General features: G+C 45.7%; 1 protein-coding gene across 1 annotated transcript in view; it reads left to right on the top strand.

The window, feature by feature from the left end:
- Positions 1 to 19: 19 nt before the first annotated feature.
- The window catches only part of POU2F3 (POU class 2 homeobox 3), a 58,588-nt gene continuing 31,184 nt past the window's right edge, over positions 20 to 27,423 (top strand). Inside the window, exons 1-4 of the mRNA XM_032780799.2 lie at positions 20 to 47; positions 6,687 to 6,740; positions 7,516 to 7,584; positions 19,556 to 19,590. Of these exons, the coding sequence (XP_032636690.1) occupies positions 20 to 47; positions 6,687 to 6,740; positions 7,516 to 7,584; positions 19,556 to 19,590 (186 nt within the window). The remainder of the gene's footprint in view (positions 48 to 6,686; positions 6,741 to 7,515; positions 7,585 to 19,555; positions 19,591 to 27,423) is intronic.

Raw genomic sequence — 27,423 nt, 5'->3', positions numbered from 1 at the left:
ATTCTGCCCCACCAGCAGGATGGTGAATCTGGAGTCTCTGCACACAGGTAAGGGGGAGGGAGGATGGTCTCTGGTGTAACCCAGCAGGCTGTAGAGGTTTTGGAGTCAAGTTGCGGGGGTGGAGGGGAGCCGGAACAGGATTCCATGGATCAGGTCCCTTGCCATGTTGAGGCAGGTGGTGACACTGAAGATGCCATGAGTTAGCAGCTCCTAGGGGATATACGTGAGGGGCCCATCAGATTCAGGTTTGGTTGCTGAGAGTTGAAGACAGAAAAGGGGGCAGAGAAGACAGAAGGAATGGGGGGGGACTGGGGAAGAGGGGGGCTTTTGGGTGGATGGGGCTGGGGGAAATTATGATGGGGGTCATTGAGCAGGAAGGGAACTAGCAGGGAACTAGCAGCCTGACTGGCTGAGGTGGGCGTGCTGAGGCTCACATGCGTATCTCCACTGCAGAGCTCCTCTCCTGTTAACCTAGCTACAGAGAGGATGGCTGTTCTGAGGGGTTGTCTACACTTGAAACACTACAGCGGTGCTGCCTTCGCGCCTCAGTGTGTAGACAGCCGCTATGGTGACAGGAGGGGTTCTTCCGTTGCCATGGCTAACGCTGTTTGTGCAGGGCTGCCAACAGTGGGTTCGGGCTCTGGTGAAAAAAAAATTTCGGACCCCCCAGCAAAGGTGGACCGGCTACACAGGGCCGGGGAAGCCAGGCCCTTGGCTCCCTTAAGGAACGCTGGGCCCCAGTAATTTGTACCAGCTTCCCCCACCTCTTGTTGGCCCTGTATCTGTGCCAGGGATTGGATCACTCAGGAGCGTGTGTTTTTCAGCCGTAGCTGGCTCTGCTTAACTTTTCAGTGTAGACCTGGGAAATAACCCTCAAGCCGCACAGCGTGGCTGTTAGCAGCTGAGGCATTGTGCTCACTTGAGCTGCAGCCTGTCCCCCCACCAAGAGGCCAGCCAGCTCACGTTAGAAGCGCCACTGTACTCGAGGTTAGGGGTTTTGTGTGTGAACAGGATTCGAGTTAGGGGCAAAGCTCAAGTTGACTCTACTGTGAAGACAAGCCCTGACAAGCCCCCAGAGACCGGGCAGGACATATGCACGTTGGAGTCCGTGCAGGCATATGTCCGTATCTATGTGTGTGCCGGCGTATATAATCTGGGGGTGCACTTCTTTGCTGGTGTGGAGTGTTGTGTGCATCAAGGCCTAGGCTAGTGTCTACACGCGAGCGCAGGCATCTTTGGGTCAGTCCATTCTGCAGCTATTGGCATGGGGCACTTCAGTGTGTGTATCTCTGTGCATGTAAACGTGGGCCCTCCATCACAGGAGATGGCTAAGCCCACTGTTGTGCACTGTGACACAGCTATGAGAGTATCTAGGCTGGGGGTGTCGTCTCAAACACAGGGGTTTATGAGAGCAGGAGAGAAACAGAGTTCAGTGAACCAGCTCGGCCCAGCGGGGCCAGATTCTGTCGTGGTAGAAGTGAGAGCAGCTCCATTGAAGTCCATGCTGTTGCTCCCAGGCTGGATTGGGCCTGATATGTTTGATCGGGGTAGGCTTCTCCCCCTCCAAACCCTCTCATACTCTTGGGGTCGGGCTGAGCACCCTGCCCAGTCATCAGGGACAAATGTTTACAAGGTGGCCAGGGATTTTTGGGCTCCCAAGTTGGGCCTGATTTTCAAAAGAGCTGAGCACTAGCGGCTTCCCAGACTGGTGTCAGTGGGAGCAGACGTGCTCAGCAGTGCCTTGAAAATCAGGCCTAAGGTGTTTAACATGCACCCAAAACTGAAGGCCCTAAAAAATCAGTGGCCCTTCTACACACACACACACACGTGCCTTCTCTGTGCTATGATGAGATGCAATTTTTCTTTACATTGTGAATGTCCCACCTGCCCTGTGCCAGAACTGTAATGAAATGTTGCATGCGCCTTCTCCCTCACCAGTCAGGATCCCCAGCCTTCAGAGTGTAGCAGGAGACTGCTCATGTCTCTCATCACAGACAGCAGGGAGGATTTGGTTGCAGTCAACAGAAGATGGATTCTTTATTGAGGTGGCTGGATGCAGACCTGACCCTGTGGTTCTCTTGGGCTCCCAGACAAACTAACTGAAGTCTGAGTGGCTTAGCATTACCTCATCGGAGTTCCCTAAGTCCTGGGAGTAGAAGGGACTGCTGACTCCATTACATCGCTCTCAGCTTTTGACTCAGGAATGCTGCGGTGTCGTGGATGCTACTAGTTGCTCAGATGGCTCTGCTTGATCAAAAGCCTTGATGAAGGAAGTTAAAAGCAAATTAAGGGTCTGCCCCAAAGCCCATTTAAGACACTAGAAAGACTCCCATCATTTCAATGGACTTTGAACCAGTGTCTAACATTTCATCTACCAAGAACTCAGTTTGAGGCTCTTTGCTTCTCCAGAGCAATTGATGAAGATTCAGGGACCTGAAATAAAGCAGGGGCCCCTGTTGTCCTTATATGCTGCACTGGTCCTTGAACTATTTAAAAGTTGCAATAAAAAAACCCAGATCCAGACTCACATGTCAGCAAGTAAGTCAGGGAGGAACGGATTTTTTCCAAATAACAAGAGAATTGACATTCAAGCTAAATACACTGGGCTAGAGCCTCAGCTGGTGTAAATCAGCATAACTTACTGACTTCACAGATTTATACCTGCTGAGGATCTGACCCCCAATCTGTGGGTGATTTAAAGATCTTTTAAAAGTATCATTTTGATTTTAAAAGCAATCCCCAGCCAGTCTCATTTAAGCCATATAGTTAGGTTTTTGTAAGACTTGTGTGTTGTTTTTTTTAATCTATGACCTATAGATCATATTGTTTCAATGGCTTGTTAAATTCCAATGAAAACTGTTTGTTTTTCTCTGGATGGAAGCCTTCCCTGGTATGGTTTGCAGCACAAACTCTGCAGAAATGTAAGGCAGGAAAGACAGCTGGTGAAAGTGGCTACATACAGAAGTGAAACTCACTAATAGAGCTAGGCAGGAAACTGCTTTCCCATCTCTTAACAATTTTTCTGATTTTGAAAAATTTGCCCATCCAGAATCAGGACAAAAAAGCTGAAATCTCAAAAATATCCCGATGTTGAGAAATGTTTTGGTTTCAGTTAACTGAAATGTGGGTTTCAAAACATTTTGGTTTGATTTCAACCATTAAAAAAAATAATTAAAATGATTAGCTTAAATTTCAAAATGGAAAGAACCATAAAACTGGACTTTTTTCATTTCAAATGCTTGGACAACTTCAAAACTCTCTGCAAAAAAAAAAAAATTAATTGAAAAATTCATCAGACATGAGCCTTTCCACCAAAACATTTTGTCAGAAAATTCCCAACCAGCTCTACTGATGAGGCTAGTTTCACTGTCCAAACAGAGGTTTGGATCAAATTCCCTGCTGGTGTAACTGCCTTGAAATCAGTAGACTTCCACCAACTGAGAAATGTCTTTGCCATTTATGATAGGAAGTATGTTCAATGTTTTAAAATTTGTTTTGTCATCCACAGCCAATGTTTTCTGTTTGGGAGGGGAGGATATGTACTAAAGGCGGCTTTAAACCCATATATAGGCACCTTACTAGATAAGGTTGGGCCAAGTCTCAGTGGTACTGAACCTATGCAAATCCCATTGACTTTAGAGCAAGTTGTGGGTGCTCAGCACATGCTCCCCAGGGGCACCAGAGTTGTCCGGCCCCTCACCACTACCTGCCTCTAATGTGAAGCAGTCTTATCATTGCCCACTGTAGCTTAAGCTCCCTGAAGCCAGCAGCCTCTGGCCACACTAGCACTTCCAGGTCGCCACAGGCCAGCCCCTCTCTGTACAGGCTAATGATAGGAGCGCCCCATCCCCTAAGTGCTCAAAGCGCTCCCTGCAGTGGCCAGCCCCTATGGTCCCAGGGGCCAGCTCCCTGCATTGGCCACTCACAGAAATTACCAGGTAAACTGTTCCTGAAGGAGCAGTGTACGCACAGCATGACTGGCACAACTCAGGATCAGGTCCTTTATAATGTCTCAGCACTGGCATATATTTATAGTGAAACAGTCATAAATTTATTACTAAAAGTTAAGATTTAAGAGTTTTAGTGAGTAAGGATTATAAGTGGAAATAGAACCAGTTGCAGAGGCAAACTGCAATCCAAGGTCTATGCTTACCAGTGGTTTCTTTTCCTATATAACAAAGTAGATTTTTCTCCCAAGGACTCATTCTTTGGAAGAGCTGCTAGTTTTCAGTCAACACCAGGATCCAAGCATTCATGAACATCCCAGGCCCATCAAGAGGTTTCCCCAATGCCTGGATGCCAAAATGGATTACTTGTCCCCCAGTTCTAGCCCAGTGAACCTTTTGAAGTGCACCCTCAGATAAGACACTTCTCCCCCTGGCTTATTTGTTCCTATTAGCTACACTTCTTGCTGGTCTTTATTAGCACGCAGTTCAAAGTGGACACAGTCATGCCGGCAAAAAGGACCATTTGCCTGTATAGCTTATTTTATCTGTCCAACTGATATAAGCTATACGGCAAAAGCACTGTGCATACAAGCTGCATCTCCACTAAGAGGATTTGCTGGGAGATCTATATCCATTTAGCTACACCAGCAAACCTTTTCTAGAGTAGAGTAGACCACAGTGACTGCCTTTAACTCAGGACATCCCAGCAGCTGAGGGCTTTAAAACGGATCCACGTCATTATTTTCCCCATTTATTTTTATTACTCTGCTTATTGATTGTGAAATGTCCTACCTAGCAAAGCTGTAGTGGAAACACGAAGCCATAGGAAGATTATGAATTTAAATTGGCTTCCAGTCTAGCAGCAGACTTTATCTGGAGGAATTGATTTGCTGCAAGTTTATTGATGTGTCTGTTTTATCATGCAGGCTAAATGTCACGTTTATTGGGAGGGCTCTTAAGTTGTAAATAAATAGGTATTTCCTTTTGCACAGAGCAGACTGGCATCTCATTAGCCATCTACACCTGGGTTTATTTCTCACCAGCTTTTGAGGAATCCTCCGAGGTTGTCAGCTGTAGCATTTCCAAAAATCAGGAGCCAGCGTCCCCCAACAATCATGAGATTGTCTTAAAAATTATAAGATTAAAAAAAAAGTGTTTGCGGGAGGGGGGTTATTTGCTTTTTGCTATTTGAGCCTGTAAAGGTGGCGGGGGGGTCACATTTTCTGCTTCTCAACCACAAGGGCTAGAAATTTACTTTAGTCTCAGAAAACTACCTGACTCCAGGAGCTGGGGCTTTAACAGAAGCAGCAAATATCACAAGGCTGGCAAGAAAATCATGAGAGTTGGCAGCACTGCAGCTGGAACCAACCATCCTAGCCCAAAAAAATTACAAGAGGGCCTGGATCTTCTCTCCCGCTGGTGTAAATAGGGAGTAACTCTCCTAAAACCAATGGAGTTACATTGCTGCAAAGAAAATCCAAATCCACATCCTAGACCAGTGGTTTTCAACCTGTGGTCCACGGACCCCTGGGGATCCACAGACTATGTCCAAGAGTTCCAAAGGAGTCCGCGTCTCCACTAGAAACTTTTTACGAGTCTGCAAAAAGGTTGAAAACCACTGTCCTGGATGTTCAAGAAATACTGGGCATTTTTAAGGGTTTTTTAAACTACTTTTTATTTTTTTTAAATGGTGTTTTTGTCCAAATGGACATTTCCATGTTAGTTTTGGATTAATTTTTTGTGTGGTGGAGAGAGGTTGTTGCAAAACCCATTTTTTGCTTGCTTGTTTTTAGTTTTGTGAGCTTTTTTGTTTTTGTTTTTGTTTTGATGAAACCCCAAAAACTTTTGAATTTTTTTTTGACAAAACAAAAATGTATTGGTTTTGTTTTTTGTCAATAAGTTTCATGGGAGTAAAAAACACATCTCGACCAGCTGTTACCTCAATCTCAGCCTGGGATTCTGGGCAGGATGGCAGTACAATTGGCTATATTCTCTTTCCCTGAAGACCCCAACCAAAATCCAGGCCCAAACAAGTTTTGGTAAAAAAGAAACCCCTTCCACTCACTTTTTAGCCTTTATTCCAGTAGAAAACAGCTTAAAAAGTTGGTGGTACTTTTCTCCACCACTAAAATTAAACCTAATTTTCCATTTTGAAACCTTTTGTTGGCCTTGAAAAATGTCGAATACAATAAGAAAATTTAAGTTTTGTCAAAAAAGGCATTTTCTATCGAGAAACTAACAGCTTCATTGGAATATTGTCAAGCAGTGTTAGCATTAGTAACACAGGGGAGTGAATATGAAAACAGTATTAATTTCTTCTCTCTCCTTGCTGCATGAAAACAATTGGTTTATGTTTTGTTTTGTTTTTTAAAGTTTGCCTGATCCAGGCAATGTCTCTTTAAGGGGAAGGTTTCCACCTGCGTCTTTTATCCAGGCCAAACCACTAGTGCACACGTGTATCTTGCACATGGTGGTATTAATACCTCATGCAAATCGGCCTATCTCCTCAATGGGGATTGGCTGCTGGAAGCCTATGCAAATTAATCAGTTTGTTCTTTTTTTTTATTTGTCCAGCTAGATTGGAAAGAGTTAAAATTCTTGAGAAAGGGGGGAGTCCATGTGAATTGGACTGTAGCATTCTTCTTCAACTGATTCTCTGCTTCAGCTCTTCAATAAGGATACAACCTATACGGCAAGTTAGGGCAAAGTTGACTGTTTCTCTCCTTCCCTTTCTTTCAGCTGTCCCTGAAGAAGGTTCTGACCCCAGGCGTGGTGGCAGCTGTCACTTTAAGGGTAAATGTTTGATTTATTGAGATAAAAAGGGCTCGCAGAAATGCTGGAGTTAGGTGGCAGATTGCTCTGATTGTCTTTGGGATGTCACTATGCCATGAAGTGGCCTGCTCTGTTTTTGGAAGTTAAAGAACAAGCATGGGGCGGGGGCGGGGGAATGTTGGAGAGGAGCTGTGATCAAGGTGAGGGTGGGACGGAGAGAGGCAAATTGAATTGGGGAGCTAACTGGCAGGAGAAAGAGAGACTCCCCTCTAAAGTATTCCCTCTCCTGTACCATCTCATCATCACTGTCCGTGCCTCTTTAGGCACCATCTTTACTGTATGTTTTGTACAGCACCAGACACATAGTCATTGCTGAATGAACAATGGGAGAGGTGGGAAGAGGTTAGCAGAGTCAATGATTGGGCCCTAAACTGAGGACGAACAGTGGTGCCCTTTCTGCCTGGTTAGCTCAGTCAAGAAACCGGTGTAATAAACTCTGAGGAGAGACCAATAAGGAAAAGGGATCTCGCACCCTGATTGCCACTCTGATGCCAGAAACCAACGACGCAAAAGGTGAGAAGCACAGTGGTATATTGAGGAGGGGGAAAGGAATGAGAGAAATGCAGAGAGCAACAGGAGGGAAAAGGCATCCTCGGAGCTGATGAATATTCTGTGTTGAGGAAGTAAGAATTTGAAAGTCTGATGGCTTATTGTAATTACACATTGATCTGTGTTGTTCAGTGGAAGCTACATGTGCCTGGGTCTATTATTAAAATCAGTTGTGCCTTCTTTTCAGCACTCAAGATGAGTGGTGATGTGGCAGACTCCACAGAAGCCCAGAACGAACCCGACCAAGTGGAACCAGGTAAGAGACTATCTCAGGACATACCATGCTTGAAGCTGGAGGCATGCATTGATGGACGCTGTGTTCTGTGCTTTGCGTCCGACTCCTCAAACCAGCTTGTGTGTTGGTCAAGAATTCACACTGGGGTAAATCTGAGCTCACATCCAACTGGGAATGAAAGATCTTTTCTTAATAGCTGTTAACCAGTTCAAAGCTGAGTAATGTTCATCATGATTAAGCAGTGAAATAGATCCAATGGGCAGTCGAATGGGTTAATAATGTTAATATAGTCTTGAAGTACCCAACTTCGCACAGATAGCTCTTTATTGTATTTCAGGGCCCATTCATAAGTCTTTACACAGACAAAATTCCCAGGGTCACATTCCTCCTTGGTGTATATGCCACTGGAATCAGTGAAGTTACAACAGGGATTACTCTGGCAGTCATTTTACTCCAGTGCTCCCTGAATATGGATTGCTGATGAACGGGGCCTTTAGCCTGATTTTTTTTAATGCAAATTTAGCACAGATTTGCACCGAATCCTCCAGTCCCACTGGAGGAGAGTGTACAATATACCCAGATGTGTCACCTTCGTATTTCACAATATTCAAGTAGGCTCCCATTGACCATAATGGGTTTTGACTGAGACAAAGATTCCAAAGAGCTCCAGGTCAGAGTTACAAGTGGTTGGCACTCACAGCTGGGGCCAGGTTTTCAAAAGGGCTCCACTCCCATTTAGGCATCAAAATGTGCACCAAAATTTCAAAATGCATTGAGAACCCAGCAGCACCCATTGTGACACAGCCAGATAGTCCAAAGATCTCGGTACGACATCACCTATCCAATGTGCAGGGCTCTTGTGCAGAAGTCAGTGAAGAATCTCTGTCTGCAGTACAACAAAACAGAGTTTTAAATGCGAACAACAAAATAATTGCTTTATAATATGACGTGAACTAGCCCTTTATTCAGAAGTGAAAAAGTCCTATCGGGTTAGCCAGGAATGCCTCCTTTAGTTAGTGCAAATTTCTACACAGAAGGGCAGGGTTAGAATCCTCACTCCACCGAAGTCAATGTCAAAAGTCTCATTTCAGTGATGCCAGGATTTCACCCCAGATTTTTAAATGTTCCGTGCTCACAATGTAGGCCAGATATTCAAAACAGCCCTGCACACAGTGTGCAGCCAAACTGGCCCATTGTTATGGTGTCTACATAGGTGTTGAACTCTTGTGAAATTCTGGCCCTATATTTCCTGGAAGATAGCAGCAATCTCTTTTTAATTGTTTTAAGCCCGGGGAACTTTAGCTCATTACATGAGTCAAGCTCTCTTTCTAGTATCAGTTCTTCACACACTGATTGGTCCTGATTTTACTTTGTTGCACTTGGTTAATTGTAGAGTAATTTCTGCTGAAGTCAGTGGAGTCGAATTGATATGAAACTTGTATAGCTGAGATCAGAATTGAGCTCACTAGATAAAATACGTTCATTTTTAATTAGCTTAGTAACTAGCTGTATTTAAACAGGAAAATAGTGATGAGTTTCTACCCGCTCAGTGTTACCCCCCCAGCCACTCGAGTGCATCTTCAGCTCCCCTTAGTGCTAGCAGGAGGTGAGTGTGCTCAGCACCTGACAGCAGTGGGGATTTTTATTGCAGAGTAGACCTACCCTCACTGCACTACCTCAACTAAAGGTTGTACATTGATGTCTCCTTGAGCTGTAAATTACAGCTCCAGCTGCAGTGTAGATGTACCCTCGGTGACTTACCTGAGTCCACTCAAGAAGTCTGTGATGGAGCCAAGAATTAAGCCTGGGGCTCCCAAGACCTGGGCTAGTGCCCTAAGCACTGGACAATCCTGCAACACTTGCTACCAGGAGGAATCCCTCTGACTCCAATGGAACGCCCTATGCTAATAAGGGCTGTGCTACATGGTAACTGATCGGGGCTGGGACTGCTTCTTACCGTGTGTCTGTACAGCACCTGCTGTGACAGAGCCCCTTCTTTGGGACCTTTAATGGAATAAGCGTGCGCAGCATCGCCCGGCTGGGTGGGGGACTTCCCTTGTCTTTTTCTGTAAGGTACTGTCCTCCGCTGTGGGGCTGTGGAAATACTAAGTGAAATCATCATAATCCTGAAATGAGCTGGGGGGATAGATAGCTGCAAATGAAAAGATGGGGGTTAGCGGGGGGCACAGACCCCTCTGGTGTGCTCGATCTGTTTGTCTGGGCTGAGAGACAGCATGTGTTTTCTCTGGGAGAAAGAAGGCAGCATGAGGGAGTGGAGCTTCTGTGTACGTCTTTCTCTCTCGTCTCCTCCTTTTCCTGCCTGTCCCTTGGTGCGTCTTGAGCCCAGTTCGTACAAGGGAAATTGACACAGGCCATGCCAGCAAATATTGGGTTGATTTCAAAGGCAGTGGAGGGGGCTCAGCACTAATCAGCGTCACCCCTGCTCTCCAAGCCAGCAAGCAGAAAGCTGCTCTGTCCTGTGGTTGTCTAAACCACCACTGTACAGTGGAATGAAACAACTCCGCGAGCCTCTCCTCCCTTTGTTCAGGCCTTTGCTGTGCACTATCTGCTCTGATCAGAACTGCGGGTCGCACCAAGCAGAGCTGCTACTTTGATTTCACTGGAGCTCAGTCGGGATTGTGGGGTGGGGGAAGTCAAAGTTTAAACAAACGTGCAACAGGGAAGCACTTCAAACACTACTGTCAGCAACTGAATGGCTGCAGGCACTGGAAACATCTTCCATCCCCACCCTGTCCCACCTGGCAAGTGGGGAGCTGCACAGCCTCACAGGAGACCAGGGCGAGCACAACAGGTGGGCATCGGAGGACAAGGAAGACAAAGCAGCAGAGCCCTCTGCAGCCCAGCTTTGCCTGTGCTGCCAGTGCTTTGGGTGCGCTCCACAGGGCCCTCCTGGACAGTCCCTGGCTCACAGGATGGCTTTGTGCCACTGTGCTGAAGCTGGGTTCCAGGGAAAAAAAAAATTGTCCAGATTTGTGAAATGCAAAGGCCCCACCTGTGGCAGCACAGTGGCACGGTTAGAACACTGGACTGGGAGTGAGGGGTCCTGGCTTCTCTGACTCACTCTGCTGATGACTTGACTTAGACCACACGCTGAGTTATTTAACCCGTGTGTCTTTGTTTTCCCCAGGAAGCTCTTCCAAGAGCCCAAGCAAAGATCTGGCCAATTGAGCACCTCAGCTTGCATCCAAGGCAAATGAATTGCAGGTGCCCGACATCTCTGATAATCAACTCCAGGGGAGCATGAGGAACCGGTTTCCCTTGATTTGGGAACCACTGTTCTCCCTTTTGAATCCTATCCTGGCCTCATACCAACATCCTCCCACTGCCCAGTGTGGGTTAGAGGTCCTCCTCTGTGCCCATCTGCAAAAGATGTGAGATGCCACAGCGTCAGCTAGGGAGCTTCAGCTCAGGTGGTCTCCAGGCTGTTGGCCAAAAGGGTGGCTATTGCCCAAACTTTACTGGCAGGAGACTCAAGGGACTGGAGGCAGTTCCTGAGGTAGGAGACAATCTCTACCACCAAACCCACCACACCAGGCAAAAACTTCACAAGCCAAAAGCTCTCCCCTTCTCTACCGTCCAAAGTCAATTGCTTTTGGAAGTCCTAAATGCATTAATCTCTATCGACTCTGCTGGGTGCTTAGGGGATGAATGATCTTGCAAAGAGGGCAGGGCAGCTTGGTTCAATACCCAGCTCTGCCACAGACTCTCTTGGGTAAGACGCGTAATCTCAGTGCCTCCATTTTCCCATCTGTAAACTGGGGCAATAAACCATTCTTCCTCCTTTTGTCTAGTTAGATTGTAAACTCTCTGGGGCTGGGACTGGGACTGTCTCCCCATGGCTACACCTACACTTGAGCTGGAGGTGGAATTTCCTGCTCTGGAAGACGTACATGTGCTAACTTTGATCAAGCTTCCCACGTACAATCCTGCCCCCTGACCCTAGGTACGTACTCAGGCAACCAGCCATACAGCCATGGCTACACTGTTATTTTTACCCAGCTGGCTCAATCAAAGGTAGGGAAGGTACATCTATGCAGACCCAGTGCAGACACCCCCTTAAGGTCTGTGCAGCACCTAGAATAAAGGGGCCCTGATTGCTGTTGGGGGGCCTAAGGTGCTGCTCTTCATAATAATGTAAAGCTAATTGGCTCAAGATTCAATGGGGTAGGGAGTCTTTCACCTCTAGGTCAGTGGTTCAAATGCAAGCCCAAGGAACAGTCCTCTCATACTGTTACTCCCAGGTGGCAGTACAGCGACTTCTGTGAAGTGAGTTGATGGGTTCTCAGTCCACCGGGTAGTTTAAAGGGGCACACATCCCACCATCCCGTGCAACTCCCCTCAGCACCCCAATGAGTTCCTCTGCCTCTCCCGCCCTGTACCGCAGAGGGATCAGCCCCAGGGCAGGGCCCTGATAATAAAGGCAGCCACAGCCAGCAGTAAAAGAGCTGGTTGCTACGGAACAGGGGCCTGCTCGGGATTTGCATACGACTGCTGATTTCCATAGCGCAGCTGGGTCTGAGGCAGGAGAAATTTCCATATGCCCAGCTCAGAGGCAGTTGGGGTATGGGGAGAGACATAGGAGGAGGGTTATTTGAAATTCAAATGAAGGTGATTAGGGGGTTTTACATCCTCAGGAGGGGAGAGGACAAAAAAAGGGGGGACAAAGGCAGCTTTTATTCTAATCGGGACGTTATCGGAGCGGGGTGAGCGCACTCTGTGCTCTTGCAAGAGCAGGGACATTTTGGAAGGGCAGGGCCTGCTTGCCTCTTCCTCCAGACCCCTGTCCCCACCCCTGCAAACCGAAACACTGCCCATGGGAACAAGTCCTGCTCTGGGGGGTTTCCTCCTGGAACCTGCCTGCATCTCCCTCCCCCTCCCCCCGCCCATCTCCCTGACTCCTTCTGTGGTGTGGAGATTGTGGGTCTATCAGGCAGGAGAGGGACGTGGAGACAGGTGTTCTGAGGCGTTTGTCTACACAGAAAATGTGCACAGGTTTAACTTAAACCAGTTTTTAGCCTAAATGGGTTCAGCTCCACCAAAACAGGCCACTCTCAGCCCTGGGAAAATCCGAGGGGGGGAGGGTGTTGCACCAGTTACATCAATCAATTGGAATTCACACCTGTAGCACCTCTTCCATGTAGACCAGCCAGACCCCAGGTTTGTCCCTTAGGTCATTTGTTAATTGACACCCAAAGCCCTGCCCAGCTTCCTCAAGAATCCTATGGATCCCCCTTAAATCTAACCTTGAAGAGGGGGAGATTCCAACCAGGGATGTGGTGATGTAAGAGCAGCATGTGGCTGCAGTATTGAATGTACCTACCTCTCTCTGATGTCTCACTCCCCTTGCTCATACCTATGCTGTCGCTCCCTGTTACCTCACTTACCGTCTTCTCTCTCTCCTTCTCCCATAGCCTATCCCTACCCACTATCTGCTCCCCCTCTGCCCTGCCTTCCTACCCTGGGGAACTCCGTCAGCCTAGATAATGTGGGAGAGAAGCATCTGTCTCTCCTTCAGTTTGCCACCCTGCGGCCTTGCTCCTGAGCACATCTCCCTGCACTGGGTTGACTGGACATGTAAAGGAAGAAGCTTTAAAGGCACTCCAAGAGACAGACCATAAATGGGGAGTGGCAGGTGCCAGTCTGCCAACACTCCAGTCAATAAGATTATTCATCATCAAGGCAGCCGTGTTCCCGACAGCAGGAGAGAGGAGCGAGGAGGTATTTCTTTCCTGACTATGGTGTCCTTTTTGAGAGCTAGCTACTCTGTGCACCAACCACTAATCATGCTGCCTCTAGAAACAGTGGCCCAGGTTGTCTTTTGCACAGAGATATGCTTGGCACAGGCAGGAGTTGAAAGGGGGCTGCCTGACAGCCCCCTATGCCTCCCTGCTTTTTCTGGCACATTTGCTCTAGCCCTGCCCTTCCTCTTAAATTAAAGCAGCTTAGATGCTGCTCTAACTTACACCAACTGGGTATGATCTCTATAGGATCATATGCCAGCTGTAAATTGTATAGCACAGGCAAACGCCATCCAGCATGCTGCCACGATGTATGGGGTACAGTTGGTGTAGAAGCTATCTGTACCACTTAGTGCCAGCTGATTTCTCCCCTACACTGAGGATGCTCCCTGCTGGCCATTTAAGGCCAGATTCTGCCACTTAGCAATGCCTGAGCGGTGCACAGTAGCCAGCACAGAAGGAGAAAATCTGGGCTATTAATTGAAGTAACTGGAGGTAAGGTGATTTATAACTGAGGATCTGTCCCTTTATGTTTAGCAACAGAAGAGTAACTATTTTTGCTCTGTGATTGTACAGCACCCAGCACAAGGGGCTCCTGATCCAGGACCAGAGCCCTAGGCACTGCCACAATACACCTGATAAATAACAATAAAATAATGTAACATCCCTGACTGACGTCGTTATCACTGATACAGCTATACTGTATGACATCTGTTTCCAACCATTTATTAGTACTGTTATTTATTTGGACTCTGCTGTCATCCAGAGACATCAAGATCTGGGTCCCATTGTGCCAGGCACATAGTAATGAGTCATCTCTTCCCCAGTGAGCTTCCAATGTATGTTCAAGGGATGGTTGGCTCAAATTTGGTACTATATGTAGATTATAAATTAATGAACTTTTACAAAAATGGAATAAGTACAGAAATGCTTTCCTGCATTTTTGTTTGTTTAAACCAGCCATTCCCTTGTATATATGCCATTCAGACATACCCTCTTTGTTCGAATGCATGAGAACGGGAAAGTGAAAATGACTAGCAGCAGGGAGTGACCTGGGAAACTGTTGTCTCAGTACTTTGTTGATTTAGAGCTATGCTCTACGGGAGGCAATTTGGCTTAATGTATAGTGTAATAGGCTGCAATGCAGCAGATCTGGGTCTGTCCCAGCCCTGCACCTGGATTGCTGGCTGAATTTGGGCAAATCCTGTCACCACCTGGTGCCTCAGTATTCCTATCTGTAAAATAGGGATAATAATGCTTACGTCCTCCACGGTCAAGTGCTTTGAGATCTACAGATGAACATGCTGTATGACAGCTAGGTGATGGTATTAGCTCAGCCACAAGTTGATGGTCTGGATGCAGGAATCACTGGGTAAAATCTGCTGCCTATTCAGGCTAGATGATGGTTGCTTCTGGCCTTAAACTCTATGATTTGTCCAAGCTGAGTGAGATGCAAAAACAAACCAATGTAAATACCCAGGAGCTTATTGGACTTTTACCATTCTTTTCATTTTGACCATCAAATTCATTTGTAACCATAAGTAGGAACATCTTATTTGTTCAGTTATTCTTAACTTGATGCTTAATATAAGAGTCCATTTCAGTGTAGCTAACAGGTTTTGTTCCTTTATAACTTCTGACTCAAATGCCATTTATAGCTCTAATGATTGTTGCTGTGGGCTTTTCCTTCTCTACTGCTGAGTGAGCATTGAATATCATGTTATAGTCGACATGATGGAGCTGATGGGAGCAGCAATCATGTCAATAGACAGTCAATTAATATGAGCAAGCCAATTTCCTAACAATTTGTTTCCAATATATAAATCATCCTATTGCAATAATTGTCTTCCTACTGCCCCGTGTGATGCTGTAATGACATTTTACTGTATAAATAATTGCAGCTAGCACACTTAATGTGTGTTTGACATTATTCCTCTTTGATTGTTCAGCTCCACAGAATGTAATTCTCCAAAGCAGCACATTGAAAATCTGTTCCTCCTGTGAATTCCTCAGACCCTCCTTATAAAGATTTAACTTGCCATTAGTGTGCAGTCCAAATCCAAAATTTCCTAGTGACCAAATCTTCTTCCATTCTGTACAGCTCACTCAAAATGTAGGGTGAATTAATTTAGGTTTTAGGGCAGGGGTTCTGTCTACAATCCTGGTCGTGTAATCAGTATGTTGCCAACAAGTTGCTTTCTTGGCAAACTGATACCCCCATAGGTGACTAGTGCATGGTCTCAGAAAATGTTGTAAGACCGATTGTTGGGTCATGAGGTAATTATAGCTTGTGTTTTCTTGACTCTCGATTTCTTTTCTCTCCATTGCCGCAAGAGCTGGCTGCCTCCTGTACTTCTCTATTTATCACAAATGGGAAGTCTAAGAGACAGAGAAAATCTGCAAATGAAACATCTCTGCCATTAGCCATATTGTAGACCTGACCCAGTTTGTTCATCGTGAAGGGGAAAGGGAGAGAAGACAAACTAACCCAAGGAGTTAGCAGTAATCAGTCTTACGCTTTAACAGGGAAACAGCAACAGAATTTCCCCCAGCAAGCCCACTGCCTCACATGAGATGCTAAAATGCAAAGGGATGCAACCCAGCCACCCCAACTGAAGCTCAGTATCCTGTCTTCTGACAGTGGCCAGTGTCAGTATATCCAATGGCTCACCCTTGTCCTATGCTTATTGACACCCCCAAAGAATTTTAGTAGATTGGTGAGGCATGGTTTCCCGTTACAAAAGCCATGTTAATTCTTCCCCACCGTATCTATGTGTTCTGGTAAATCTGTTCTTTAATGTAGTTTTAACTAATTTGCCTGGTACTGGAGTTACTTTTACCATCCTGTAATTGCCAGGATTGCCTCTGGAACTGTTTTTTTAAAAAATTGGTGTTGCATTAGCTATCCACAAATCATCTGGTACAGAGGTTAATTAAAGCAATAGGTTACATACCACAGTTGATAATTCTGCAATTTCATATTTGAATTCCTTCAGAACTCTTGGGTGAATACCATCTGGTCCTGGTGACTTATTTCTGTTTAATTGATCAATTTGTTCCCAAACTTCCTCTACTGACACCTCAGTCTGGGACAGTTCCTCAGATTTGTTACCAAAAAAGAATGGCTCAGGTGTGGGAATCATTCTCACATCCTCAGCCATAAAGACCTATGCAAAGAATTCATTTAGCTTTTCAACAAAATCCTTGTCTTCCTTGAGCGCTTCTTCGGCACCTCAGTTGTCCGGTGGCCTCATTGATTGTTTGGCAGGCTTCCTGCTTCTGATGTACTTAACAAAATTGCTGTTTTGAAGGATGCCTTTTTGTCTCTAACTGCTTCCTTCACTCTGTTGTTTAGCCGTGGTGGCATTTTTTTGTCCTCTTACTTTTTTTTTTTTAAAGAAAATTACAGTTTGGGGTGTATGTATAGTTAGAGTCTGTATTATAGTATTTTTTAAAAGTTTCCGCACGACTTGCAGGCATTTCACTCTTGTTACTGTTCCCTTTTTTTGAACTACACAAAAGTAAGGAGGCTAATAACATGTACATTAAAAATAAGTCAAATGCTACTGTGGTGGATTTCTTTGGTATTTTCCCCCCTACAAATATGTTAAATTTAATTACATCATAGTGGTTATTACCGAGCAGTTCAGCTATATTCACCTCTTGGATCAGCTACTGTGAGTCACTTAGGACTAAATCAAGAATTATCTCTCCTCTTACAGGTTCCAGGGAAAGCTGTTCCAAGAAGCAGCCATTATTAATGTCTGGAAATATTATCTCTTTATCACTTCCTGAGAAGCCATGCTCATAGACAACAGAGTTGAAATCCTCCCTTATAATTGGGTTTTCTGTTTTTGTATCCTCTTTCATCTCCTTCAGTATTTCACAGTCACTGTCACCACTGTATATTCCTACTGCTACACTCTTTATTATTCAAGTGTGAAATTTCTGTCCCTAGAGATTCTGTGGTACTGTTTGATTCTTTAAAGTTTTTACTATATTTGACTCTGTGCTTTCTTTCACATACAGTGCCACTCCCCCACCAGCATGATCTCTTCTGTCATTCCTACATATTTTTGCACTGATTGTGATGGTGACACCAGGGATCCAAACGGGGGTTGTGCTGGTGACAGCGGGGATTCGAACAGGGATTGCATTGGTTATGAACTGACCACACTGTTTGTTTGCCTTTTCGGTTGTAAACAAAACACACCCAGCAAAAAATCCATCCGGAACCCTGCTGCGGCTCTCCTCTCCCATCCCTAGAGAAACCTCCCCAGGCAAACTCGCACCAGAGCTGATGCCAGCACTATGCAAAGCAGCCACATACCTGTTGGCTGCCAGGTGAACCAGGGAGAGGAGTTGGCTGTTTGCCTGAAGTGTTACTGATAGCCGACCATGATTATTCCTTCCAACCTGAGCACCCTCAAAATGGGAGTTGGGGGAAGTACTCTGAGGGTGCGAGGAGATGTTCTCAAAACACGATAGCCCCTCGTTTCAGTACTGGGCGCTTTCCCAGCTTGGCACACACCCTCGTTATTAAATAGGGCCGGACTCACTCTGCCAGTTCAGACCTTGCTTGGAAATGGAGGGTTCTAGCTTTAGAGCAGAACTCCAGGCTTGGGAGGTTTAGGTTCCTTCAGAATCTGGCAAAGGACCAAGAGTAGGGTAATCAGATGTCCAGATTTTATGAGATGTCCTGATATTTGAGGCTTTTTCTTATATAGGCTCCTATTACCCGCCCACCCCACCCCTACTCCCATCCTGATTTTTCACACTTGCTGTCTGGTCACCCTAACCAAGATCCAGGCTCTGAGCTGATCTAAACCAGGGGAGCACCACTGACACTGATGGAGTGGTGGGTGTTTGACGGCAGATGAGAATCTGACTCGTTCATGTGCTTTTCTTTCTAGTTACCTGATGCTGGGCAAGACTAGATTTCAAAGAAGGATCCTTATTGCTTGTGCAGCGTGTTCCTCTCGTGAGATTGAAGAGGATACTACGATCGCGCAAGCCTGTGTAGATCAAAACAAGATCATTGGCTTAAATAAATGGAGGAAAGACTTTTTTTTGCCTAACCTCAAACTTATTTTCAAAAGAGCCAAAAGGAGTTAGGCCCCCAATGCCTACTGACATTCCCATTGGGTGCCTAATCCTCTTAGGCTCCTTTTGAAAATCCCAGCCTAGATGTTTTATAAAACCTAACCTCCTCTCCCAGCTAATGTCTTTTATAGTGAGATAACTGAGTCCAAGAGCCTGTAAAGATCTTGAAGGAGCAGAACAGAAATGGATGGGTAGTGGCCAGGCAGACACAGCTGCCTGTGTTTGGAGGAAAAGAGCAAAAGGAGGAAGATAGGAAGCTGAGCATGGTGGCACCTATGGATTAGACATGAGCCTTCGCTGGAAAATGTGGATCCAGGATCTGAACTCTCTCTCAAGTTTGGGATTCTGCTCTGGGAGGTTTGGCTCAAGCCATTGTAGAGATTGGCTGAAAATTCACGTCCACGTTTGGAGTCCAAATTCCAATGAACTCAGGGATGGAGAAGGAGGCAGTGAGATGTTGATCATCCAAGGGAAATGAGAGAAGGCCTGTGCTGTATCTTTGGGTTGGATCCTGTCTGATTCCCCTTGCTTTTGCCTAGCTGCCTTTGAATCAAGGAGTTGCCTTTTTTAGCACAACCCCACAGCACCTTCCATTCCCGTAGATCTCCTGTAATTACTCAGGGTCACAAATTCCCTCAAGAATCGCAGGTGAACAGCCTCATCACCTGTTTGCCAGCCTCTCCCACAGCTTCTCTGTGCTTGCTTCCTAGTTGTCGGATAACCAGGGATTAGGGAACAACCTCCCTCAGTAACCTCTCAGGATGCTGCTTGCTCCAAGCCCCACCTCTGTTGAGCTTCCCCATGACAGTACAGTAGGGGCATCACCTGGGGAGAGCTGGTTCTATTGTTTTCTTAGTAAAGATTTGGTACCTTCAGGAACCATTGAGTTGCGCACCAGCCACCTTTGTAAGCGCCTGATCTTATTTTCATTGCCTCCATTCTGCCGCCCAACTCCCTGCCTTTGTTTGTCACACTCACTTGGTGCATCTTTCCTGCACTGAACTGTGTGCTTGTCGGGGAAAGGAGCGGGTCTTCATGTATGTTTGTACAGGCCAGAGCACAATGAGGCCCGGTGGGGGGTCTAGGCGCTATAGCAACACCAAGATTCATTTTTGTTCTTCTCATTGTAGGAAATGAACGAAATGGGCTGGACTTTAACAGACAGGTAAGAGCTACCAAACATTCCTCTCCTTTTGCAAGACAGGTCATTGCAAGTCCCCAGGAACTGTCTCTCGTGGGTCAGGATGACCGATGCTGCTTCTCTGTGTTGGCCTTTCTAGTCCATAATCCATTTGTTGATTTAAGATTTTGTTTAAATCCACATGAACTTCTTTTATTTTTTTAAATCACGCTATGAAAGGGATTTTTGTTCCATTGGGGGAGAATCCAGCCTCGGCTCCAGGGTGCCACAGACATTCTACTGTGTGTGACATTGTCGCCCTCCGCCTAGAGCATATGTGTCTGGGTGCACGGGGCCGATGCACCTGAGTGTGGGGGACAGGCATGGTGAGGGTAGTTTGAGTTCTGGCAGTGCCTGGGTCAACACTATTATTTTCCTGGGATGGGGAGCTGAAAAGCCACAGATTCTCCTGCAGATTTCCCTGTGCAAGATAACAGGGCAGGAACATCAGACAAACATGGACTGCCCTTACATTTTAAACGATCTATTTCCAGATAGAAGTGAATTATTCTGGACATGAGTAGGTCTCAAGAACTGCCTCCTTTGCAGACTCCCCTGAACTCTTCCCTGCCACTGTGTTGTAATCAATGTTAGGTTTCTGGTTATGGTATCTGCAAGGGCTGTCAAGTTATTAAAAAAAAATTAATCACGATTAATCACACTGTTAGTAATAAAATACCATTTATTTAAATATTTTTGGGAGTTTTCTACCTTTGCAAATATATAGATTTCAATTACAAAGTGTACAGTGCTCACTTTATATTTATTTTTATTACTAATATTTGCACTGTAAAAAAACAAAAGAAATAATATTTTTCAATTCACCTAATACAAGCACGGTAGTTCATGAAAATTGAACTTACAAATGTAGAATTATGTTCACACAAAAAACTGCACTCAAAACTAAAAGTATCAAACTTTAGAGCCTACAAGTCCACTTAGTCCTACTTCAGCCCATCATTTAGACAAATAAGTTTGGTTACAATCTGCAGGAGATAATTCTGCCCACTTCTTGTTTAAAATATCATCTGAAAGTGAGAACAGGTGTTCTTCACATGGCACTCTTGTAGCTGGCATCACAAGATATTTATGTGCCAGATGCACTAAAGAGTCATATGTCCCTTTATGCTTCAACCATCATTCCAGAGGACATGCGTCCAAGCTGTTGATGGGTTCTGCTGGATAACGATCCAAAGCAGAGCGGACCGACACATGTTCATTTTCATCATCGGAGTCAGATGCCATCAGTGGAAGGTTGATTTTCTATTTTGGTGGTTCGGATTCTATAGTTTCCATATCAGAGCATTACTTTTTTAAGACTTCTGAAAGCATGTGCCACACCTCTTCCCTCTCAGATTTTGGAAGGCACTTCAAGTTCTTAAACCTTGGGTCGAGTGCCATAGCTACCCTGAGAAATCTCACATTGGTACCTTCTTTCCATTTTGTCAAATCTGCAGTGCAAGTGTTCTTAAAACAAACAATATGTGCTGGGTCATCATCCGAGACTGCTATAACATGAAATATGTGGCAGAATGCAGGTAAAACAGAGCAGGGGACATACAATTCTCCCCCAAGGAGTTCAGTCACAAACTGAATTAACGCCATGTGTGGCCGATAAAATAGGCAAGGGGAGATGATGCCTCTCCTAATGCAGCCGTCCCTGCTGCCTGACACTAGGGCTGTGGTGACCCGCCTCTTTCCTTCCCTGCTCTGACCCTTCCCTGAGGGTCCCAGGGAGTTCTGCTGCTACCTGATCAATCTTCTTCTTCCCTGCTCCTCCACCCTACCCCACTCCCCTTTTGGAGGTCCTCACAGCTGCAGGCCACATCTGTCCTCGTCACTCCCACTCCCCGTGGGGCATGGTGGGTGGGTGGGTGTGTGAGAGAGAAGATGCAAGTGGCAGGCAGGGGACTGAGGAGGCGTAGGGATGGGATCCCTGAATAACTTTTACACGGGTGAAAAAGCCTTCCAGAGACCTTGTAGCAGATCACTAAAACTATTAAAGGGCCATTAAAGTGGTAATGAAGCCATTTAACAGGCATTTGCCAACACCCGGGAAGCCTTTCCCTTGGGCCACATTCAGCTGGCTTTTACATTATAGGAAAATGTGTTGTTTGGAGTTAAAGCCGTTCCCAAATTCTTGAGCTAGGCGTTTTATTCAAACCCAATTTAAGTAAAGGAGTCTGGCAGGGAATTCTGTGTAAGAAAGGTGATTAAACTACTGCCCTAATGCAGGCTGTCAGTGACAAAGACTTTTTCAAAAGGAAAGATTAGGCTTCAGTTTGGCGCAGGTAGTGTGAAAAGCCATGTCTCACTATATACAGTATGCACCAATCAAGTTCTCTGCCATGGAGAGGAGAATCCATCTGGCAATCGATCTGTAGCTGTTGCCTGTTCAGTTTCCTTAGGGAATGTTGTTAGTGCTTTAAGGTGAAAAGGGGGCAGGGTCTCACAGCGGGGAGGGAGATCAGCAGCAGGGTGAGGAGGCAAGCAGCAGGTGGGTGAGTGGCAGGAAGGTGGAAGAGGAGGTCAGTGAAGGGGGGACTTTACTAGGGGGTGAAGAGGTGAGCAGCAAGTTAGCAGTGGGAGGGGAAGGGGCAGGGCCTGGGGTGGAGAAGGGATGGGGCATGGCCGGGGCCATAGACAGAAGAGGCAGGACAAGGTGCTTGCCTCCCCCAGAGGAAGCTTCACCCACCATCCATGATTAATATGTTACTTTTTTAACGCGTATCATCAGCATGGAAGCACGTCCTCTGGAATGGTGGCTGAAGCATGAAGGGGCATACAAATGTTTAGCATGTGTGGCATGTAAATACCTTGCAATGCCGGTTACAAAAGTGTCATGCAAATACCTGTTCTCACTTTCAGGTGACATTGTAAACAAGAAGCAGAGAGCAGTATCTCCCATAAACGTAAACAAAGTTGTTTGTCTTAGCGATTGGCTGAACAGGAGGTAGGACTGAATGGACTTTAGACTCTAAAATTTTATATGGTTTTGTTTTTGAGTGCAGTCATGTAACAAAAACATCTACATTTGTAAGCTACGCTTTCATGATAAAGAGATTGCATTACAGTACTTGTATGAGGTGAATTGAAAAATACTATTCTGTTTATCATTTTTACAGTGCAAACACTTATAATAAAAAATAATATAAAGTGAGCACTATACACTTTGAATTCTGTGTTGTAATAGAATCAATATATTTGAAAATGTAGAAAAACATCAAAAATATTAAATAAATTTCAATTGGCATTCTATTGTTTAACAGTGTGATTAATCACGATTACTTTTTTTGAGTTAATCACACGAGTTAACTGTGATTAATCGACAGCCCTAGCATCTGCTGCCATGGCATCTCTGGTTGTCTGGAGATTTTTGAAGATGGTGTTGAGAAATCCCCTGGAATCTTGAGTCCAAGGTCAAAACCCTCAGGTGAGGCAGGTAGACTAAGCACTTCTTACACCATAGATCCCAGCTCCTAAAATGCTATAGGGCCTTCTCCAAAGCTCATTGAAGTCAATGGGAAAGACTACTCCACTGACTTCTGTGGACTCTGGATCAGATCCTCAGAGCCCAAAGGAGGAGGAAGCCTAGAGACAGATGTGGAAGGTGGCAGATTTGTGGGTTAGCTCTGGCCTCTAGCCATAGGGTTGGGGAGGGGAAAGCCATAAGAGGCTGTGGCTATCAGGGCTGTCATTAGGGATCTGAGCAGATGTTGCATATGTGAAAATTCATCACCTTGGTGATGGACAGGCTGTTCTGGTCCTTCCTCTTTCCCACTTCACTCTCTGTCCCTCAGGGTTTGCCCTGGTGGTTTCCATCTGAGAAGGTGTGAGAGGGCCATTTATCTGTTTGTTTGCTTTGGCTCATCTGGGCTTGGATGGATCAATCCCTCCCCACCAAAGGTGTCTTAACATGCTCAGTTGTCTTTCATTGGAAAACCACACTAAAAACAAAAAAGCCTTGTGACTCCAGAACTGACAGCAGGGAAATTCCGCGAGCCAAAGGGATCACCTGAGCAGCTCAGAACTAGTCGTAAGGGAAAATTCCATCGAGATAGAAATAGGCAGCGAAAGTACATTGTGCCAAATCTAAAGCCACTTGAAGTCAGTGGAAAGACTCTCGTTGATTTCATCAGACTTTGGGTCAGACCCACAGCCTGCTCTGGACCTCATAGGATTGGGCCCTACTGCGTAGAATGATTTACATCAGAAATGCAGACTCAGCAATGGGCTGTTTCCCCATAGACTCCCCAGTGCTGGCCAAGCCATCTAGACAGGATTTCTTTGCAATGACTTGCGACAGGGGGAAATTAAACATCAGGTCGTCACATTCCATATATATTCCTTCCAATATGATGGGCATTTATCGGAATGTTTGACAGCTATGCATCGTCAATGCTTCCATTAATCTCTCTATCCCTTTTTATTGTGGAATAGTTGGTTGTCTTCTTCATCTCTCAGAGAAGCACAAACACTTGCCAAAATAATATACGGTAAGAAACAAGCCCACAACAGCAAAGTGTGTGACATAGGTTTGGTCCTTCCCCAACAGAAGTCAGTTGCAAACAGGGGTGCTGGAACAATTTGGATAGTGTGGGGGTGCTGAGAACTGTTGAACTGAACTGTAAACCCTTGATATGATGGAAACCACTTCAAGCCAGGGGGTGTGGTAATATCCCTAATTCCAGCACCTACGGTAGGTGTTAACATTAGTCACGTCTGCTAACATGGTAGAGTCCAGTGTGGTAACAACCAGCTATCTATGTATGTGCATGAATAGCAGATGCGTGTAACCCATGCTAACAAAAGCGTGGCTCTGTGTCCCCCCTAAAACATGTGCAGAATTTTGTAAGTCCTTTGTTTCACTAGGTAGAGGCTTGTGCTTTTAGAACCTGAGTTCAATCCCAGTGACAGCGCAGCCAACAGCATTTTACATGCTGATTTGTGATAGCCACAGTTGTTATATACAGTTGAAATATCTCTCTGGTGCAGGCGAACCCAATGAGAGCAAGGGCAAGTGTTGCTTCATCTGTACCTTCTGTGAGTGTCTCTGTTCAGGCTCCATCCATAATTTACTCCAGTTTGGAACCTGGAGGCCAAGGTTATGTGACATGTTTGTCCAGTCCCACCTAGATGTTAGGTGTGTGGGAGGGATAGCTCAGTGGTTTGAACATTGGCCTGCTAAAACCAGAGTTGTGAGTTCAGTCCTTGAGGGGGCCATTTAGGGACCTGGGGTAAAAATCTGTCTGGGGATTGGTCCTGCTTTGGGCAGGGGGTTAGACTAGATGACCTCCTGAGGTCACTTCCCACCCTGATATTCTATGGCTAATCCAATGGCTGCTGAAGTCAGTGGGAGTCTTTCCATTGACTTCAATGAGCATTTGATCAGCCTCTAAAATGGTGTCTCTGTTGCCAGTATCCATGAAAAATCAGATGGTGTTTTTTTGTGGGAAGGGGGATGGTTGGTTTTGATTTTGTTTTTACTTAAGCTCTTAGTCCATTGTGCAGGATTTCAAATTGGAGCTGAAGAAATCTGGATCTAAACACATCTTGGAGCTGACTTTAACAGCCATTGTGCTCCAGTCTTCCTCTGGAGGTGACAAATCTCACATCATCTAAAACTTCTGATCTCCTCTCTTGGGCAGCCTTAATTCTGGCCTCTCCTAACTTTTGAGCCCTTGACTTCACAACCTGAATCACATCCTTTCAACGTAGTTTTTCATGTGTATTTGTATATGGCGGGAGGAGAGAAAGAGAGACAGGCAGCCTCTGCTTTGCCTGTCTGGCTCGGCTCTTTGGTCGAAGAGTCTAATGCTGGTTGCTTCCTGTTTACATCCAGAGAAACACGCAACAATAAACTTTCTCCCCGGGGTGTGAGATGTCTCCCAAACTGTGTCAGTGAGGGAACTGGGTGATTCAGCAAACATGGCTTCTTTCTCAAACTAAGGGGGTTAGGACTCAATTTGCTTGGCACAAAGCCAAACAGATACGCCTGCAAAGGGTCTGAGCCAAAGCCCATGGACCCTTGGGGGAGTTTTTCCATGCATATGTTGTGGCGGGAGTCCCCAGATAGTGCTGTTACGCATAGTCTTGCAAGCTCTTAATGTGGGCAATGTTCAGTCTTTAAATAAATGCTGTATTGTTAATTTTGTGATGGAGACTTTGCGAGGGAGCTGTTGCAAACGGCAAGAGAATATTCTCTTTGACTTAATCTTTCTGACTAGAGTCAATTCTTGGGGAAAAAATTGCTTTATGAGGTGTGGCACGGGGGTATGGGCTGAGACTGGGGATTGCCTGCATGCCACTTTGACCCACCTCTGTTCAAGGACTGGTATGTATCGTGTAAATATTGTATATAGCGTTAGGCTATATAAATATGTAATACACGCGGTAGATATTATGTTACACCAGGAATGTACCAGACTCCACATCACTGATTTCTCATTCACTGGGAAGCTGACCTGCAGGACCCCAATATCTGCTTGGCAGAGGGGTGACACAGAAAGGAGACTGAGTTTCCCCCTTCTCCCAGCAGAGGGAGCCAAGGGATCTTTCAAGGCGAGTTTAGGGTCTATTGATGGGGTGGCAGGAGACTGAATGGAGCTAGGGTTGGAACGTCTATTGATACAGCAGTGTGGAGAGGGTATAGAAGTATCAGGGAGTGTGATGTTGGTTTCCTGTCATCCGAGTAGGCAATTCCTGCAGATAAGATGTCACATGTTTAGTACTAATGATGGATTTGACTCTGTACAAATATAAAGACTATCCCTGCCCAAGGAGATTGCAGTGTAGATGACAGACATGCGGCAGGCACCAGAATACACTGAAAATCCAGGGCAGGGAATAACTGAGAGCTGTGCTGTTGGTTTATGTTCTCCCCTGTAGCATTGATGATACACTCCTGATTTGAGGAAGGATGAGCCCAGAGAGAGGGGATAGCTTGGAGAGGTAGCATTGGGAGGGTAGCAGCCACTGACAGCTAAAGAGATGTGACCAAAGGGTAATAAGATCTAACAATAATAATTAGCTCACACCTAGCACTTTTCATTAGTAGATATCAAAGCATTTTACAAAAGGAGGTCAGTGTCACCCCATTTTACAGATGGGGAAACTGAGGGACAGGAAGGGAAGGGACTTGCACAAAGTCACCAAGCAGGTCAGTGGTAGGGCTGAGAATAGATTCCAGGTCTCCTAAATCCCAGTCCCGTCCTCTTGTCCACTAGGCTATGCTGACTGAGGCCATTGTGATGATGGGTTGCATTTTCCAAAGCACTCAGGATTGGCCTAACTCTGTTCCCAGGGGAAGATAATGGTAAAACATCCCATGACATCTGCTGGAGCAGAGAGAGGCTAGCATGGAGGGCTTTTGAAAAGCCCTCCCATAGTTTCTAAAGCAAAGGCTCCTCTAGTGTGAAATTCACTCTTGTGTAGATGGCCTGTGTGCTCCTTAAATCCTACTTAACCCCTCAAACTAGGGAAAACTCTCTGCACAGGGGTGAATTTCACCAGTATCAAACTTCCAGTCTTTCAGATGGCAGCTTGATCTGGGAGAGGTGCTTCGTATTTGGTGGGGGAGAGATGCTAGAATGGAGATTTCACACGCCAGCCCTGTCAGGGGAACTTAGATTTTAGAGATTTAAGTGAGTCTTCCATCAGGTGCCGTTGAGGGAAACGGGTGGATCTGACACTGATTTTTCTAATGGGAAGAATTTCGGAGCTGAAGTTCTGCAACATGTGATGTTCCTTGTTACTGACATTAGATGCACAAGGTGGGTGAGGTCATGTCTTTATTGAGCCAGCTTCTGTTGGTAAAAG

This window comes from Chelonoidis abingdonii, chromosome 18, assembly GCF_003597395.2.
Source record: "Chelonoidis abingdonii isolate Lonesome George chromosome 18, CheloAbing_2.0, whole genome shotgun sequence".
Lineage (NCBI taxonomy): Eukaryota > Metazoa > Chordata > Testudines > Testudinidae > Chelonoidis > Chelonoidis abingdonii.
This window is presented reverse-complemented; position numbering and strand designations above follow the sequence as displayed.